The 19,367-nt window shown below is 43.4% G+C and overlaps 1 protein-coding gene across 12 annotated transcripts in view; it reads right to left on the bottom strand.

Moving 5' to 3' along the window:
* The window catches only part of ZNF618 (zinc finger protein 618), a 198,658-nt gene extending 179,680 nt beyond the window's left edge, over nucleotides 1–18,978 (bottom strand). For all 12 annotated transcript variants that reach the window (XM_070459252.1, XM_070459249.1, XM_070459254.1 and 9 more), the window contains exon 1: nucleotides 18,860–18,978. In XM_070459252.1, coding sequence (XP_070315353.1) covers nucleotides 18,860–18,892 — 33 coding nt within the window. In that variant the 5' untranslated portion in view covers nucleotides 18,893–18,978. The remainder of the gene's footprint in view (nucleotides 1–18,859) is intronic.
* Nucleotides 18,979–19,367: the final 389 nt, after the last annotated feature.

Below are 19,367 nucleotides of genomic sequence, written 5' to 3' on the forward strand. Positions count from 1 at the left end.
AAAATAGACCTAAGTATATGGAAATTTAATATAAGATTAAAATGACATTTCAAATCGGGGAGGAAAAGATGGACCATTCAATTATTGATGTTGCAGCAAGCAGCTCACCATTTGGAAAAAAATATAGAGCCTGATCCCTATGCCCCTCTCTGTACCTTTAATGTATTAAAACAAATACATTCCAGATGGACGAACAATTTAAATGTAAGAAAACAAAACCTACATGAAATAATAGAAAAAATAAGGGTGACTATTTCTAAAGGCAGACTTAGAACCCTATGGATACCAAAGGGGAAAGGTGGGGTGGGATGAACTGGGACACTGGGACTGACATATATACACTACCAATAATAAGTATAAAACAGATAAGTAACGAGAACCTACTATATGGCACAGGGAACTCTACTCAATGCTCTGCTGGGACCTAAATGGGAAGGAAATCCAAAAAAGAAGGGATATATGTATACATATGGGCTTCCCAGGTGGTGCTAGTGGTAAAGAACCCTGCTGTCAATGCAGAAGACATAAGAGATGCTGGTTTGATCCCTGAGTCAGGAAGATCCCCTGGAGGATGGTAGGGCAACCCATTCCAATATTCTTGCCTGGAGAATCCCATGGACAGAGGAGCCTGGTGGGCTACAGTGCATAGGGTTGCAAAGAGTCAGACAGGGCTGAAGCCACTTAGCATGCAGGCACGCATGAACACATTCCGCTGACTCATTTTGCCGTATAGCAGAAACTAACACAATATTGTAAAGCAACTATACGCCAATAAAAATTAATTTTTTAAAAATGGTGACTATTTCTATAACATTTTTTTGTGTTGTTTCCAGGCATTTGATATTATACACAATTCTATTGTGAGCACTTAGGCACATTCCAGTGGTATAGAAGTACAAGTATTTCTTGTGTGTATGTTCCAACAAGACAAATTGCTTATTTGTTAAATAAATGTTAATTTTTTCTAAAACCATCTTAAAACATTTCAAAGTGTGTAGTTCAGTAGAGCTAAGTACATTCCCAGTGTTGTGCAGCAGACATCTAGAACTTTTTCAGCTTGCAAAACTGAAACTCTATACCCACTACACACCCCCTCTGTGTTTCCCCCTTCCCCCACCCCTGTCAACCACCATTCTACTTTCTGTTTCTATGAGCTCCACTACTTTAGATGCCTCGCATGAGTAGAATCATACAATATTTGTTATTTAGAGACTGGCTTATTTCCTGTAGCATAATGTCCTCAAGGTTTATCCATATTGTAGCATATGACAGGATTTCCTTCCTTTTAAAGGCTGAATAATATTCCATTGTATGTCTATCCTACATTTTATTTATCCATTCATTAAAGAACAAATGAGTTACTTCCACCTCTTGACTACGGTGAATAATGTGGCAATAAATGGATGTACAAGTATTTCTTTGAGATCCTGCTTTAAATTCTTTCAGATATATACCCAGGAGTAGGATTACTGAACCATACAGTAATTCTGTTTTTACTTTTTGAGGAACTTCCATATTGTTTTTCACAGCAGCAGCATCAACAGTACATGAGGGTTACCAATTTCTCAACATTTTCACCAACACTTATTTTCTGACAGTGGCCATCCTAATGGGTGCAAAATGATATCTCATTGTTTTTTAATTGTGTTTCTCTGATGATTAGTGATGTTGAACACATTTTCATATGCTTGGTGGCCATCTGCATATCTTCTTTGGAGATATGTCTACTCAAGTCCTTTCCAGTTTTTTTAAAGTTGTATTTACTGTTGTGGTTGCTAAGTTGTAGGAGTTCTTTATATATCTTGGAAACTAACCCATTACCAGATATTGAATTTGCAAATACTTTCTCCCATTCTGCAGGCTGACTTTTCACTATGAATTCTTAATGTCTTTTAATTAAATTAATTAATGTTAATTGCATTAATTAATGTTAAATGCATTAAAATCAAATCCATTTAGCTATATTCATTAGATTCTTAATGTCTTTTCAAGTGTGACATACACAAAAAATAGAATCCAAAACATAAATATTAAAAACTAAACATTTTATTTAACATCACTAAATATTTTTTTCAAAAAAGAAAAACTTAGAATTTAAATAGCAAAGAGTCAATATCTCTAAAATCCAAAGAGTTGTTTGTTTTTTTTTTTAAAAAAAAGGAAAAACACCCCAAAAGAAAAAAGAGCAAAATGCTTGAACAGGCAATTCACAAAAGAAGAAACACGAGCAGCTAATAAAATATACCAACAGATGTTCAGCCTCATTAATTTGTCTACCGGGACATCAAAGATATTTGGCAATACAAGGTGATGGCCACAATGTGCACAGAGAGCACTCACGATCTCCCGGTAGAAACGTAAACTGATACGACCTGAACAATGTGAACATGCTGGGATTCAGCTACTGACCTCTTCACAAGTGATGTCAAGGAGATTACCATACAAATGAATGTAAAATCAAATGCAAAAGGGTCAGAAATAACCAAAATCCTGCAGGCACTGATTTTGAGAACACATTCACAGTAGAAGCACAATGCAGGCAGTAAAGTAATAACAAATTTACTGATGAAAAAGGTATCAATGAGTATTAAAATGAAAAAAGTTGGCTACTGAACAGCATGAAGAATATAGTCTCATTTCTATAAATATTTACATATATATTTAAATAATGTCCATCAAAATGTAAACAGAGGTAAGATTTGGGGTGGTTTTTAAAAAAAAAAAATCTTGCTTTTCTGTATGCTTGAATGTTTTTGTAATGAACATATTTTTCTATAATTGGGGAGAAAAAAACCTATTTTTACTTAGAAAAAAAAAAAAGGAGAGAAGAGTAAAACCAACTCTTGGACAGCCATTTCATACTCAGAATCAGAATGGAAATAACCTGGGACAGGGTGATGAGGAAGTCCTGGGTTTACATTCTGGCTCAGACACTAGTCATCTGAATGTCCTTGGGCAAGTTACTTCTTTGTACCTTGGTTTCTTCACCAGTAAATAAACATGATAATAATTCTACATTATGGTGTTACTTTGAGGATAGAGGGACCAACGCTGAGTAGAGTCTCAATAAACGTTAGTTTCATTTTCTCCTTTAGTTCATTATTCAAAGTACCTAGCTGTCCCTCTCATGTTTCCTTACTGGTGAGGAAACCAAGGCACAAAGAAGTAACTTGCCCAAGGTCATTCAGCTGATTAGCTGCAATCAAGACTGTTGGGAGAAATATCAATAACCTCAGATACACAGATGACACCACCCTTATGGCAGAAAGCAAAGAACTAAAGAGCCTCTTGATGAAAGTCAAAGAGGAGAGTGAAAAAGTTGGCTTAAAACTCAACATTCAGAAAACTAAGATCATGGCATCCAGTCCCATCACTTCAAGGCAAATAGATGGGGAAACAGTGCAAACAGTGAGAGGCTTTATTTTGGGGGGCTCCAAAATCACTGCAGATGATGACTGCAACCATGAAATTAAAAGACCCTTGCTCCCTGGAAGAAAAGCTATGACAAACTAGACAGCATATTAAAAAGCAGAGACATTACTTTTCCAACAAAAATCCGTCTAGTCAAAGTTATGCTTTTTCCAGTAGTCAAGTATGGATGTGAGAGTTGGACTATAAGGAAAGCTGAGCATTGAAGAATTGATGCTTTTGAACTGAGGTGTTGGAGAAGACTCTTGAGAGTCCCTTGGACTGCAAGGAGATCCAACCAGTCCATCCTAAAGGAGATCAGTCCTAAATATTCATTGGAAGGACTGATGCTGAAGCTGAAAAGCCAATACTTTGGCCACCTGAGGCGAAGAACTGACTAACTGGAAAAGACCCTGATGCTGGGAAAGTTTGAAGGCGGGAGGAGAAGGGGACAACAGAGGATGAGATAGTTGGATGGCATCACCGACTCGATGGACATGAGTTTGAGTAAGCTCCAGGAGTTGGTGATGGACAGGGAGGCCTGGCGTGCTGCAGTCCATGGGGTCACGAAGAGTCGGACATGACCGAGTGACTGAACTGAGCTGAGCTGTCCCTGGCTCATATCAGGTTGCTGGAGATTTGTTTGGTGACTGAATGGGATGGATGGATAAGCAGATAGTAGTAAGGAAAGACAGGCATCTGAAGGATGGAAAGATGAAATGGGTAGATGAATGGGTCTGTGGAGAGAAGGATGAAAAGGTGAACAGCTAGACAGACGGGTTGGTGAGTAGATAGATGGAATGTCAGCCTGAGTTTTCCAAAGAGCCACATTGATATATATCCCATCCTACATACTCAGCATGATACTGACACAACTCCATGGAGAGGTGGAGTTTATGTCTCTCCTCTTGAACTGGGGCACCCTTTTACAATTGCTTCAACCAAAAGACTGACATGGAAGTTGTGCTGCATGAGGTCTGAGGCTAGATGATTCAAGGAGATGCTGCATTTGCTTGACCCTATGCCTTCATAGGACATGGGCTTTCAGAGCCTCAAGGTGCCATGTAGAAGTCCAGTCAAATATCTCTATGCTGGAGAGACCACACGGAGATACATGGAAAGGCAGAAAGATGGATTAGAGAGATATACATTAGATACATAGATGGATAGATTAGAAAGATATATGTATATAAAGTAGATGGATGGATAGAAAGACATATATAAATAGATAGAGAGATCAGTGGGTGGGAAGGGGAATGGAGATGGATAGATGGAGGGATACTCCAAGAGCCCCAGCTGTTCTGAGTCTTCCAAGCCCTGGCACCAAACATGAGAGTGGAGAACCCTTTAAGATGACCCCAGCCCCAGACATCTGGCCACAACCACTGAGAGACCCTGAACCAGACTGACCAACTGAGTCACTTCCACATTCTCAACCCACAGAAACCATGAGACACAATAAATGACTATTGTTCTGTTAAGCTGAAGTTTTGAGGTGATGTGTTATACAGTAATAGATATCTAATACAGATGGTGAGATGAGTATATATGGGTAGGAGGAGGGACTGATGCGGAATAAATAACTTCTCTATGTGGAGCCCTGGAAACTAGCAACTTCTTGTCGAGATACCAGGCCTTGTCTCATACACCTCTCTGTTCCACCAGCCTCCTGCTTACCTACCAATTACAAGCCTTTCTCACCTCGATGATTAATACTCCCAAAAGCAAGCATCCCAAGCTCTGACTTCCTGATTAACTGCCCGCTTGCCCCTGAACAAACTACAGCACGTACTTTCCGAGACTACCCAGTGGACCACCTAGCCTAAGCCTTTATAGTGGGGGAAATTGAGGCCCAAAGAGGGAAAAGAGATTCCCCCTACCACGGCTGAATTAGAAGCAGGGTTCAGACCAGAGACCACAGTTCCTGCCTTAAAGCTCAGTGCTATTTCTCCTCCAAACGCCTGTGGGCTCCTGGTACCCCCGAGTTTGAGTCCTGCCTCTCCCACTCACTGCCTGTGATGACATTCCCATCAGGGCAGTGAGCGAAGCCACACGCCCTGGCGGGGACGTGCCAGAGCTCTTGGCTCCAAGCATACCTTACATCTGTCTGGGCATAAATTTGCATTCTGAATCCAGGAGGCCCCGATTCCAAGTATGTCAAATGTAATTAATTACAGCAAACCTTCTGCAACTGTTTTCAAACGCACTATTAAAGGTTCTGTGCGCATGAAACACAGCCCAGGTCCACGGAGGCGAGCTGGGAGCTGAGGAATAGGAGACGGCAAGTGCCATACAAGGTCCTCGGAGTCAGCAGGGCAACTTCCCATGACAGCAGGGTTCAGACAACCCCCCACAGTAAGGTCTGGGGCAGGGCATGGGCAGAACATCTACTGGGGTTCAGGTTCCAGCCAATCACCAACTCCACATTCTGGCCATGTTACTTCACTTTCCTCAAAGGAATGTTGTGAGCCTGGAATCTAGCATCCATCTGAATTTGAATCACCGATGGCTCAGCGGGTAAAGAACAGTCTGCAATGCAGGAGACACCAGAGACTCAGGTTCAATTCCTAGGTTGAGAAGATCCTCTAGAGAAAGAAATGGCAACCCACTCCAGTAATCTTGCCTGGAAAATCCTACGGACAGAGGAGCCTGGTGGGCTACACAGTCCATGGGGTTGCAATGAGTCAGACACGACTGACAGCTGAGTACTGGGCAATTCCATTTACTTCAATCTCAATTCTTTCATTTTATAAAGAAAAGAAAAATCCCTGCTTCCCAAGGTGGTTGTATTAAACGAGATAATAGATGTTAAATGCTTAATCCAGTGCCTGGCATATAACAAGTCAACAAATGTGCAATAATTATAGTTCAAGGCAGACAAATTCTACTTTGCAAAAATCAAGTGAGATAGAATGCTAAACTTCAGCCTTTTGACAGAAAGAGTTCCTGATTAAAGAACAAAAACTTGTAAGGCTGAATTTCCAATGCATTGCTCAAACTCCTTTCAAAACACTAACAGCAGGAGAACCAGGCTGGAAAGGTAGGCCCGGGTTCAAGTTTAGCTTTGCTGTTTCCCGCAAGGTTAGTCACCCTCCTCCAGGTTCCTATGTCAGGAGAGCTAGGTGACCTTCTCACCCTGCCAGCTCTGTCCACTAGGCAATATGCCCTCTGGGTTTTCTAGAAGCCTTGCTTCCCAAATCATTACAGGGAGCAGATCCAACTTAGTAAGAGAATGGCTTCCAGCCCCCCAGGATCCAAAACCCACAGACCCAAATGGGACCTGGATTTCTATGCCCAAACCAGTCCTGAATTGTGTACTCTGATTCAAAAAGACCCTAGAAGACTAAATAGACTGAAATTCTTTTGGCAATCAGAAAAACTGTCAGGGGTGATCTTTTAGATCTGTTATTGCTCATCGTGTTAGGTTTACTTTCTTCCAAAGTGTTTAATTAATGTTTAGGGGAATGGATAAGGAAAGTGGGAAGCATTTGAATTCCCTCCCCCAAATTACTAGTATCTCACTCTCTCTGCCTGTCCCATGACCCTTCCATTTTAACCGCCCAGTTATGCTGATACCTATACCACTACATCATCTTCCCTTCCATCCCAAACTCTTCAATCTTGTTATCTGTCCAATGAGCTGATGAAGCTGCCCTGTGACCTAACCCTCAAGAACAAGTTACTCCTTCTGTCTGGGGGGTTCAGGTTGCCTTAGCTCGGTATGGTCCAACAGAAATGGAATATAAGTCACTAGTTAATTTCAAATTTCCTAGTGGCCACATGTAAGAAATGAAATAAAAACAAATGAAATGTTTAATACCTTATTTCACACAACATACAAAATACTATCATTTTAACCTTACTTTAAAAAATGATGACTGAGACCTTCTACAGTCATTTTTTTATCCTACTGAGTGTTTAAGATCCTGATCTAGAGAAGAGAAAATGACAATTCACCAAAAAAAAAAAACAAATAAAACAAAACCCAGTGTGAATTTTTTCAATTGCAGCGCATCTCAGTTCAGGTTAGCCACATTTCAACTGCTCGACAGCCCCTGTGGCTAGTGGTTGCCAGTACGTGTTGAATGGCACAGACTTCAATCATCTCCATGAGCCGTGTTAGCTCTAGACTCCTGCGATCCAAAAAGACGAGCCTCACAACAACTTCCAGCTCAACCTAGCAGCACCCCAGGGAAGTTTCCCTTCCCTGAGGCCTCATTTTCAGGCCAGTTTCAGTTTTACTTCAGATCAGTTTCACTTTCTGCTTTTCTAGCATACATTAAAAAAAAAACACCCACATAAATGCACTGAAATTTTTATAGTTATTTTTTCCCCCCAGTTGATGAATTTTTTTTTAAAAAGTCTCCAGCATCCAAAATGCCTTCAATTATTGTCTCTGGGTATTCCAAGGGCTCTGGTTATGTCCCCTCATCTTGCAAAACTCTGAGCCCAAACAAATTCTCGGCAAAATTTCACCAGATAAAAATTCCCATTCTCAATCCTCTTTAAGAACATTGGGGCTGGTGGGAATTTGACCAGAAGGAGGCTCAAAGCGCAATGTGCAGATGACACCACCCTTATCGCAGAAAGCAAAGAAAAACTAAAGAGCCTCTTGATGAAAGTAAAAGTGGAGAGTGAAAAAGCTGGCTTAAAACTCAACATTCAAAAAAACAAAGATCATGGCATCTTCATTCGAAGTGATCATCCCATAACTTCATGGCAAACAGACGGGGAAACAATGGAGACAGTGACAGACTGTATTTTCTTGGCCTCCAAAATCACTGTGGACTGTGACTGCAGCCATGAAATTAAAAGACTCTTGCTCCTTGGAAGAAAAGCTATGACAAACCTAGACAGCATATTAAAAAACAAAGACATTACTTTGCCAACAAAGGTCCATCTACTCAAATCTATGGTTTTTCCAGCAGTCATGTATGAATGGGAGAGTTGGACCGTAAAGAAAGCTGAGCTCCGAAGAACTGATGCTTTTGAACTGTATGTCGTGTTGGAGAAGACTCTTGAGAGTCCCTTGGCATGCAAGGAGATCAAAGCAGTCCATCCTAAAGGAAATCAGTCCTGAATATTCATTGGAAGGACTGAAGCTGAAGCTGAAAAGCCAATACTTTGGCCACCTGAGGTGAAGAACTGACTCATTGGAAAAGACCCTGATGTTGGGAAAGATTGAAGACGGGAGGAGACGGGGACAACTGAGGATGAGACGGTTGGAAGGCACCACTGACTCAATGGACATGAGTTTGAGCAAGCTCTGGTAGTTGGCGATGGACAGGGAAGCCTGACGTGCTGCAGTCCATGGGATCACAAAGACTCAGGCATGACTGACCGACTGAATTGAACTAAGAAGGGCTGGCCCCTCGGGCATGCTGTCTTAGACAATAACACATCCAGAAAAGAGCCAAAACAGCTTCTGATTTTTAATGTTACCAGCAAACTGCAAGCCAGGGGTTTGATGAGGGCCACTCAGACCTCCTCCACCTGTTAGGAGTCATTTCTCACCCACAGGGGAGACATCAGATTTGGTTTCTCCCTGGATCCCCCCCCAACCACAAGCAGGGCTGGCCCTGGGAATCAGAGATTCCATCCCTAACACAGAACGTCACTTCACTAGAAAGCAGGTGTTCCTGTGGTTTCCACAGCAGACTGGAGAGCGGAGCATCACCTGACTTGATTTTTTTTCTCTTTAGCTTATATATGTGGGGAAGGAAATGGCATTTTTGCCTGGGAAATCGCATGGACAGAGGTGCCTGGTGGGCTACAATCCACAGGGTTGCAGAGTCGGACACGACTGAGCGACTAAGCATAGCACAGCTTATACATGAAGCCTCCTCCTGCTTCGTCAGCCAAAATATTTATATCATTTTTCTGTCGACTCAATACCATCCTCACCTTGGCCTCCCTCCTTTCCTTTTTACGAAAAGAAAGGAGTTGTCGCCAATACGTTTCCCTGTTTATGAAGCACTTTTGAGTCCGTTAACTCATGGGATGCTTGCAGGAAGCCTGTGAGGGGTATACAAGTGAACTGTTCTGCCACGTAGCACATCACCAAACAGAGGTGCATCGGGGCACCCAGATGCCAGTGCCTTACGGAGTGCAGCAGATCACACGAGGCTGAAACAGGCCCTACGCTGCAAAGGCCTCAAAGTTCGGAATGTTTTAAATCTTAGGCTGGCAAATCAAATAAAACAAGATAAGGAGCCAATTCACCTTGCGTGCACCCATCTGTGACTCTGGGTTTATACAATTTACCCAACCGGGCATTGATGATCAGGGATTAGCTCTAGTTATAAAAATTAACACGTATGAAACAAAACAAAATAAACCGCACACAGGGCTTCCGAGTTTAAAAAACATTTTCAAACATGCTGTCTCACGTCATTCCTGTGAAGGATTGTGTCCATCTCGGGTCCCAGTTGTAGAAATTAAAGATTCCCAGGAACGGCTGGCGTGTAAACAGCAAACCCAGGTGCTCCTGTAGGAACCCCAGGGCGGGCCCTGCCCCCCACCCTCCCGGCCACGTCATATGTACCATACGAGTGAGCAAGCGGGCAACACCACCCAACCCAGTGGCCCAGCCACCACATCTTCCCTTTGAAACCTGATCACGCGGGGATCAGACAGAGAAGCAGGTCATCCAGCCCTGCTTTGATGACAACCCCAAGGGGATCTAATTATAACAGGGAAGGGAGGAGTCAAGACCCTCTCACGATTTCTCAAGACCAAATTAACTCTAATTCCTTTTGACAGAGTGTTTGTGCAAATAATAGGAAAAAGCACTGGTTGAGGAGTTAAGAAATCTGAGGTTTGAAGTGACTCCGCCTATCCACTGAGGTTCTGGGCAAGTAACTCTACCTCTCTTCCCAGGCGTGCATGCATGCGTGTGTGTGTGTGTGTGTGTGTCTAAATCAGAAATGACAAACTGGCTTCATGTGGTAGCTTCTTACTAAGAAGGACTCTAAGGCCACTGGCCAGGCTCCATGGAAAAGACTGCCATGATTGATCAGCAATGTCTGCCACAGGCTTAAAAATGGGGAGTGGTGGCATGTATATTACTTATTTACCATCCCTGGATTAGATGCATAAAAAACATGCTGCAAGTGAAAAGTACTCTGCGTTTTACAAACTTTTTTCTCACACCGCTCGCAACTTTTCAGCAGAACCCTGTGCCACACTTGTTACTATCTTCATCATCACTGTTATCATCACCACTTTACAGATGTGGAAACCAAAGTGTAATATTATACCTGGACAAATCTCACAATATGATTAAGGAATAGAGCAGAGAGGGGAGCAGAGCCTTGCCCCCCAACTTCAATCTGTTTGTTCTACCCTTGGAAATGTCCAGCTGGTGTTCTGCCACTGGCAGGACAGTTCATCCACGTGGCCATACAGAAGGGACCACCTGTTTCCAAGGCTTCACCTTCCTCCCACTGGCTGCTTCAGCCTTTCAGAGAAGGGACCATAGCAAGACACGGAAGGAAAGTGAGGTGAATTCAGAGATCCAGATGCTTCCTCCAAAGGCAGAGTTCCAGTCTCACTTATAGGTGGAGACACCAAACCCAGAGATAAGTGAGGTTAAAATAAAAGGGCAGAATTGGAAGTCCCTAATTGTCACAGTTCACCCCACCAGGAACAGGACACTCTATATCCTCAATTCCAAGGTGCCTTAGACTGTCAGATACACCATCGATTTTATAATGGCTTTCTGAGACCAAAAAAAAAAAAAAAAAAATGAGGGAGAAACAGTGCTGAAAAAGAACACACACATCTACTGCAAAACACATCCCAATTTCAGAAATAAGAAAATGTGGGAACTTGACCATGCAGGAAATATGGGAGTCTGAGCTCACTTACTGAGCTGGACTATACAGTGTTAACAATGACAGAGCTTTCTAAAACTGATAGGGAAAAACAATTAAGCAAATAAACAGAATATTCTCAGTTTTCCTCCATAAATGTTCCCTGAATCCTTGGCATGTGCAAATGGGAATCTGACCAAAGATGGGGCCTGGCTGAACATCAAATCACACATTAAGCTACTTCACGTTGAAGGGGCCTGTGTATCTACAAACAATCCTCTGAGATCCAATTCTAGGGCCTACGGCCAATACCAGCTCCAGGAGCAAGGACAGGGAATTATCAAGTGCCCTCCACCTCAAGGCACCCCACCTTTTCCACCTCCTTGGACATGCTGGGCCCCATTCTTCATACCTGCAAATCTGGATGTCTCCATCTATTTTAAGGAAATGGTTCATACAACAGGAGAGAAAAAGGGTGGGAACTTTTTAAAATCCTCCACAACATGTGAAGTCAAAGGAGCATTAGTCCCATCCAGGGAGCCCTCTCTGACTTATTATTATTTATTTATTATTATTCCCAGGGAGCCATGGGCTTTGGAGGCAGTTCTAAGAAATCTATTTACGGCTCCCTAACAAAACACGGATGTTGACCAAATGGCCAAACCCAAACTGGTCACCTACTCTTCATTAGATCCAAATCCAAATGATCTGAGCTTTTTCCAAAAAATAAGATTAAGTCATCAAACATTTATTGAGCTGCTGCTCAGTGCCAGACCCTAAAATGAATAACCCATGATCTCTGCCCTCAAGGAACTCGCAAGCTGGCTGCTGAGTCAGAAATGCGAACAACCAACCCCCATCCGTGAGCCCAGAGTATCTGGAAAGTCCCGCAGGCTGCAGGGGTCCAGGGGGCTCCAGAGAAGAGAACATGCAGGTGGGTCTCAAGGGGGTCTGGTTTCTCATGGGACAGAGAAAAATGAGGGCGAGGTCATGAGAGACAGAAGGCCCGGTGTGAACAGAATCTCAAAGGTAGACAGTTCAGGGCTTCCCTGGTGGTCCAGTGGTTAAGAATTTGCCTTGCAATGCAAGGGACACCAGTTCGATCCCTGGTCCAGGAGGATCCCACATGCAATGGAGCAACGAAGCCCGTACGCCAGAGCCCATGTACCTAGAGCCCGTGGCCCATAGCAAGAGAAGCCACTGCAATGAGAAGCCCATGCACCACATTAGAGAGTAGCCCCACTCACCAAACTAGAGAAAGCCCAAGTGCAGCAACGAAGATTCAGCACAGCCAAAAAATAAAATAAATCATCCCCCAAAAAAAGGTAGACAGTTCACCCCGGATTAAGATTTATCCCTTTAAACTGTGCCACAGGCTTTGAAACAAACCCAGAAATATCTGGAGGAGCCAGAGCATCCTTGGAATGAAAGCACTGACAACACTTTGGACAGGAAAGACGTGTAAGGTCCAAGAGATGTCTCATCCTAGTCTGTTTTAAAATCAAACAACACACAAAAAATGCACATTTTCTGTCGTTACTTAACTCTACCTATTAAAGATAAGTCACCAAGTTTGCAGAACAACCAAAACTGCTGTCAACCTCCACAAATGGAGACCACTGGATCAAGAGATTACTAACAAGTATTGACCACCTTCTAAGGAGTGGCTGGATATAACACGTGAATTGCTTCATTTAATCATAAAACAACCTTTCAAGGTCAAGATTTCACCCCTTCTTCCAGATGCAGAAGTTGCGGTTCCAAAACCAAAGGAGACTTTTCCAAAGTAACACAAGGCTAACCATGCAATGAGGTTGGATTTCAAACTCTGGTCTGGCTGACCTCACATCCACCTTTCCATTTCACCAACTGGGTGGCTGTTAGAAATTTTCTATGCTTCATATTTAAGGCCTCCCCTGGGGGGAATTTCCTGGTGGACTGCACTGACTGACCATCTTGGCACCCAGATCTCCTCCCACCCCTTGGACCCCCAACCCTGGTCCTATGCACCTGCTGTCTTCTTCCATCTTCATCCTTTTTCCAAGCAATACTTTTTAAACCAACCTCCTAGGACAGACTCCTCCACTTCTTAACTTCAATGGCACACATACTGAAACACAATATCTTGGAGTTTCGAGCCATCATCTGTCTCTTCCGGCTAAAGTGTTCTGGCCTAACCTTGGCAGAAGGCTGCTTTTGGGCACATACAAGGGAGGCGTGGACCATTTTGGCCAGAAGAGGCTATACAGATGAAATGCCTCAGCACACAGAGTTCAGAAAGGAAGTCCCACCAACAAAACCAAGGGCTTTCAAAGATGTGTTATAACCTTCTGAGGCCACCCAGTAACGAAGAAATGGAACACTGGTCTGGTTCTATGCTGTCCAATACAGAGCCACTAGCCACATGTGGTTACTAGCACGTGAAATGTGGCTAGTCAGAAAAGACTCAGAACCCCTCCAAAGAAAGAATGTAAAATAGCACATTAATAATTTTTATATTAATGAATACTGAAATGATAGCATTCTGAATATGCTGTTACATAAGCCATATTATTAAAATTAATTTCATCTACTTCTTGGTTTTTTTAAAGTGTGACTAGAAAATTTACAATGACATATGTGGCTCACATTTGTGGCTTGAATTTTATTTCGATTGGACAGCACCGGCCTGACACATTTAAAAGATGAGAAGACCAAGACAGCAATTCTTGAGTTTTTTAGGAAGTGCATACACATAAAAATACAGACGTTCACTCAGAGTCTGATAGGCATTTAAATATAGCACAGACATGAACTTTCTTAACTCCAAAAAAAGTCCACTGGCAATGTGAAGTAAGTGAGGAATAAAAGTAACTGGGGCTGCTCTCCCTCCCATCAAGACTGGGATCCCACACTACATAAAAAGTCTCCTTCCCAGCCAGAGAACCTGGCCAAGATGCCACTTCACCCTGGAAGGACACATTAATAGCACCTGCCCTTCCTGTCTCATCCAAGGCCAACAAGCTGGGGTGCATGCCTGACTGCCACCTACGCGGTCGAGATGTCTTCACAGCTGGCCCTTCAGCTAAGCTCAACCAGAGAATTAAATAAAAAAAAAAAAAGTGACCCAGGACACCTATCCCAAAGGGTTCATGTGAAAGTCACTGGGGTAACAAATAAGAAAATGAAGTACAAGAAGCAATATGAGGGATTCCTGGAGCACATCACCATCCATCATCTAGACCAGCACCTGTCAGATTCTTTTAACCACAACTCACAGTAGGACTTACATTTACCGTGCACACACATCAGCACATGTAAATAAAACTAAAGTTTCGTTAAGACGACACTTACCTTGAGTACATAGCTATGCCTCTGCTGGTATTTGTTCCCCCGTATCCTACTGTGTTCTTTTTGTGTGTGTGCTGATTGTGATCCACTGAACTGATCTTATAACCCACTAACGGGTCGTGAGTCACAACCTAGCCTGGGTATGGTGAGCAGTGGTACACCCCCCACTCTGGGATGGACACTGCTACGTGACCACTGCCCCCCATTCTCCACAATATCGGAGTCCAGACGTGACCTCAGAATCCTTCTCAACACAGTGATCCAGGCCATTGCATGGAGTCAGAATCAGAGAAGAAAACAACTTATTAGTATACTGCTGTGTTCCAAAGCTCTCATATGACAAACACAAAGACTGAGGGCTCAGAAGGAAAAAAAAAGCAGTTTGTCCAAGATCATACACAAGACCTTGGGCAAACTAGGCCTCCTGTGTACCCACCAAGCCACTTCACCTTCCATCACCAGGGAGGAGACATCACTGACATGAAACATTACAAGAACACAGAAAAATTTCAAAATTTCACCATGGCTATGAAAAGTCCCCTTATATATCCAATGAAACACGCAAGGAAGTTCTTATCACCCTTCCAAGGAGACGACATGAGCCTTCTGAGGTCAGAGAAAGCAGTATGCCAACAGCTGAGTCAAAGGTGGAGGGGGAGAATGGTATCTGACAGTGCAGGAGTTTTTAAACTGTTTCTCAAACAAAACAAACCATTGGCTCTTGATTTCCAAGGACCAGGGAGAGGTCACACTCACCCTGACCAGCCATCTTTGTTGCTTTCCTTCAACAGCAAGAACCCTTGTTCAAGTCCACCTCTGAACAGAGCTGAAAATATAAGCAAACCCTTTTTCTCAGCTTGGTCTGAAGTCAAGCAATAAAGCAAGCCCTTGAAATTTCAAACCTTAGTAGAAAATTAAAAAAAAAAAAAAACCTCCTTAGGCAGAAAAGCAAAACATTAATAAGAGTCTCCTCTGTGAAAGTGAGCATAAATGATCTTTCACCAAAATAACTCAGTCCATCATCAAATTACCACCCCTCAAGTCCAATTTGCCAGATTTTTCGCTCAAGACGACAAGAGTTTGGTGAACAGACATGGCCTAATAAAAATCAGCTGATATATATCCATTCCTGGCCACACTTCCATCCACCACAGGAGATGAGAAAGGCAAGGCCCAGGTCACTGTCTCAATCCTGAGAGACGCCAATAGAAACAAAAGAAAATTGACCCCGCCCCCAACAGTACCATCATGCACCTCTATTTCCTTTAAAACAAACATGATCAGAATAACCAATTTAAAAAAAGAAAAAAGAAAAAACAAGCCTCCAAAACAGAGATGATTTTCCATTTCTAGTCAGGGGTTCCCTTTAAACCATAGACAACACAACAAAATTTTAAGAGAATGGAATGAAGGAATTTGAGTTGTGTGTCAGGAGATCCAGGGCACACAAAGAAACATGCTGCAATATTTTTATTCCTTGCACCAGAAATAACCTGTTATCTACAACCCTGAGTCTTTCTCAGATGCCTGGTAGGGGTGCCCACCCACCCCTCCCCAGTGCAGGACACAGTTCTCCTCCCATCACCTGCTAAACTGGCTCTCCTGTCTCGTGAGACCTCCTGAGCCCTTGGAAATTATAAATTCCTTGCCTGTCCTAGGCATCGGCCTAAATAATTCAACAGAAAAAAAAAAAATTAATTACGCTACTTTAAAAAAAAAAAAAAGCTCATTCCAAATATGTCAGAATGTGGCCAGTCAGCCCTGAAGGATTTTGTTACTAAAAAAGTAAAAATCTCCCAAATGCAATGGCGGTGATGGGAAATGTCAAACCTCTGCACTGTCAAATATATTTCACAGAATTTGTATCCCCTTAGAAATCTGAATTTCCCCAAAATGGGGTTGGGAATTCATGGACCAGGGCCATCATTTCTTCCAAGACCAGCTGGTGGCTGGCAAAAGGAAACAGGATTTTCTGCCCTAGCCCTGTGTGACCCACCACCAGGTCCCATCCAAGAAACCACTCCACAAATGCTAACATTTCCCCCTCCTTTTGGATAGAAAAATTGGAACTTTCTTTTTTTGATGCAAAATCCCCAGCAAGTTCAGAAGGTAATTTACCACACATAACCCTTCAACTTTGGGTAGGTACCTTATCTTCCTTTGTTAAATTTCAATTTGGCCAATATTTGTCTTCCCAAAGGAAAAAAAATTTTTTTTGGCTTCACCTTGACTTTTTTGAAGGCCAAAAACTATCTAATAATATGTGCACATATGCTTTCATGATCCAAAGACAAGTATCTTTGGGTTTTGGCTTTTGTTTATATTTTGATTTTTTTTCCCTTAAAAAAAAAATTTAAAATTTGATGCTAGAATCAAGTTGAATTGGTGTTTTACCCCATTTTTTCAGCAAAGTAAGTATTCCACTACAGGAGATGGATAAAAATCAGAATTTTCATCTCTTCTCTGTCCTTCCCTTTTTTATCTTTCCTTCCTAAGTCAGTAAAATTTGTGCTTTTGAAAAAAAAATTAGACCCTCCCCCACTAAATGATCAAGCTTAATGGATTTTTTTCCCCTTTGAAAGTAATCAGATTTGTGAAAAATACCAAATGTTAGTAAACTACCAACCCCACAGCACAATCAAAGAGGCCTGAAACCAAACTGGATATATATTTTTTAATAATAAAATTTTCAAATTGAAAGATTGAGCAAGCCACAGAAAGGAAAATTTTCTTCTTACCAAGGATTCTTCAACCCTTGTCTTTACCAACTGATTCAGTTGCATGTCATAAAAAATGAGCTTCTGTGAATCCACTGTTAGTTTTTTCATAATAATGTTAATTATGCATATCTTATTTTAATGGCGGTCTCTCCTACAAATCTGTGGACTACTCAATTTGTATAATGTAATGAATTTACATTTTTTTCCCACTGAATATTGCTCAGAAAAGGTGGCTGACATTTTCTGTATAAAACAACAGCAAAAAAAGAAATGCCTAGACCTTTCAGCAAACAAAATCAGAAAACAGTCTTAATTATTCCATCAAAGCAAAAAAAAAAAAAAAAATAACACACAACCCAACAAATGCAGGGAAAAAATGGATTTCACTCTAACTTTTCCAGTTTCTGCTTTTCTTTAGAACCTTGGGATTTAAACGCAGTAAAATGTAAATGAAAAATTAAAAAAATAAAACCTACAATTTTTGGGTGTGTCCAAAGCCAACATTTTAGGCTCTATTTCTCTTTTAAACCCTTCCTTCTTGGAAACAGAAAAACTTTAAATATTGCCAAATGGCAAAATTAGTCTTTTTTGCCCACTGGGCTAAACAAGTTCCAAATTACAATGAAGTACAATTTCTAATTGCTTCAATAAAGCCAATTCTCCCAGTTTCCCCTAAACTCAACAATTTCCCTCCTTTCCTCATTCCAAATAGTTTTTTCTCAAACTAAAATGAGTTGGACAGCCAAATCGGCTTTGGTTTTAGAAGGCTTTTTGCCTTCTCCCCTTCAAAAACTGAATTCATTCAAATTCTAGCTTAATTTTCATTTACATATTATCTGGATTTGGCTTCAGAAATAAAAATTGTCTCTATGCTCCTGGAAAGATCAAAGTGAAAATTGTCACCCTCAAAAAGAAAAAAAAAGAATCTCTGTCCTCTCCGCTGCCTTATAGAGGAAACTTTTGAAAAAATAAGAAATAAAAAATATTTCTTTTCAATTTTAATTTCTTTTTTATTTACAAAATAGTATCCTCTAGGTGGCGTCGTTTTAATGGGAAAAAACTACCGTTTGAAGAAAAATTAGAAAAAAAATTGAGAAAAGGAAATATGGCCTAAAAAAAAAAAAAAAGATTGTTGCAAAGATAGGAAGCCAGGGGGGAAAGACCTCCTGAGGGGTCATCGGGGACCCCGAGCGCACAGAGGGTCAGGGGGAAATTGTAAATTTAGAGGGGAGGGGGGAGATCTGGAAGAGGTTGCATTTTTGCAAAATGTGAATTGTCCAAACTGAAATGGCTGCTCTGTTCTCTCGCCGCTTTGTTTTCTGGGCTCCGGTCCGAGCCCGGGGCTGGAGGGGGCGCCGGGTGGGGGCCCGAAAAGACCCCCACGTCACCCCCACCCTCCGCACACCCCGCTGCGCCCGGGGGGGGGCTCACCAGACCCCGACTCTCCCGTTTGCGCCCACAAAAAAGCCCGCAAACGTGCCCAGGCACTTTGCATTTTGCAAATCTTGCAATGAAGTGGCGCAGCGCCCCGGGCCCCGGCCCCCCGGGGGCCCCCGCGCGGTGCATGCCCCCGGCCCCCCGCCGTACCTGCGGAGCCGCCGCGCCGCCCGGCTGGTTCATGGGTCCGTGCGGGAGGAGGCGGCCCCGGCGCGTCCCGCTCCTCCCGGGCCGGGCTGCTGGTGCGCGCACAATGCCACCGCCGCCGCTGCCGCCGCCGCCGCCGCCGCCGCCGCTCCCTCCTCCGCCCGCCCCGCTCAGGCCGGGGGGGCGGGGGCGCTGGGGGCGCTGGGGGCGCGCGGGGGGGGCGCCCGGCCCTCGCCCCCACCCCCGGCCCGCACCGGCCGCCGCCGCCGCCGCCGCCGCCGAGCCGCCCCTCTCGGGGCTGCGGCCGCCCCCCGCCGCCCTGCCCGCCCCCGGGCCGGCCTCGCCGCGCGGCCCGCGAGCTCCGGGCCTCGGCCTCGGCCTCCGCGCCACCGGCCTCCGCGCCGCACACAAAGCCGGCCGGCCCCCGGGCGCGCGGCGCCCGCCCGCCCGCCTGCCCCCGGGCCGAGGCGCACCCGCCCCCCAAACTTTCCCGCGCCGCGCCCCGCGCGCC

The sequence above is a fragment of the Odocoileus virginianus genome, chromosome 31, assembly GCF_023699985.2.
Source record: "Odocoileus virginianus isolate 20LAN1187 ecotype Illinois chromosome 31, Ovbor_1.2, whole genome shotgun sequence".
Classification (NCBI taxonomy): domain Eukaryota; kingdom Metazoa; phylum Chordata; class Mammalia; order Artiodactyla; family Cervidae; genus Odocoileus; species Odocoileus virginianus.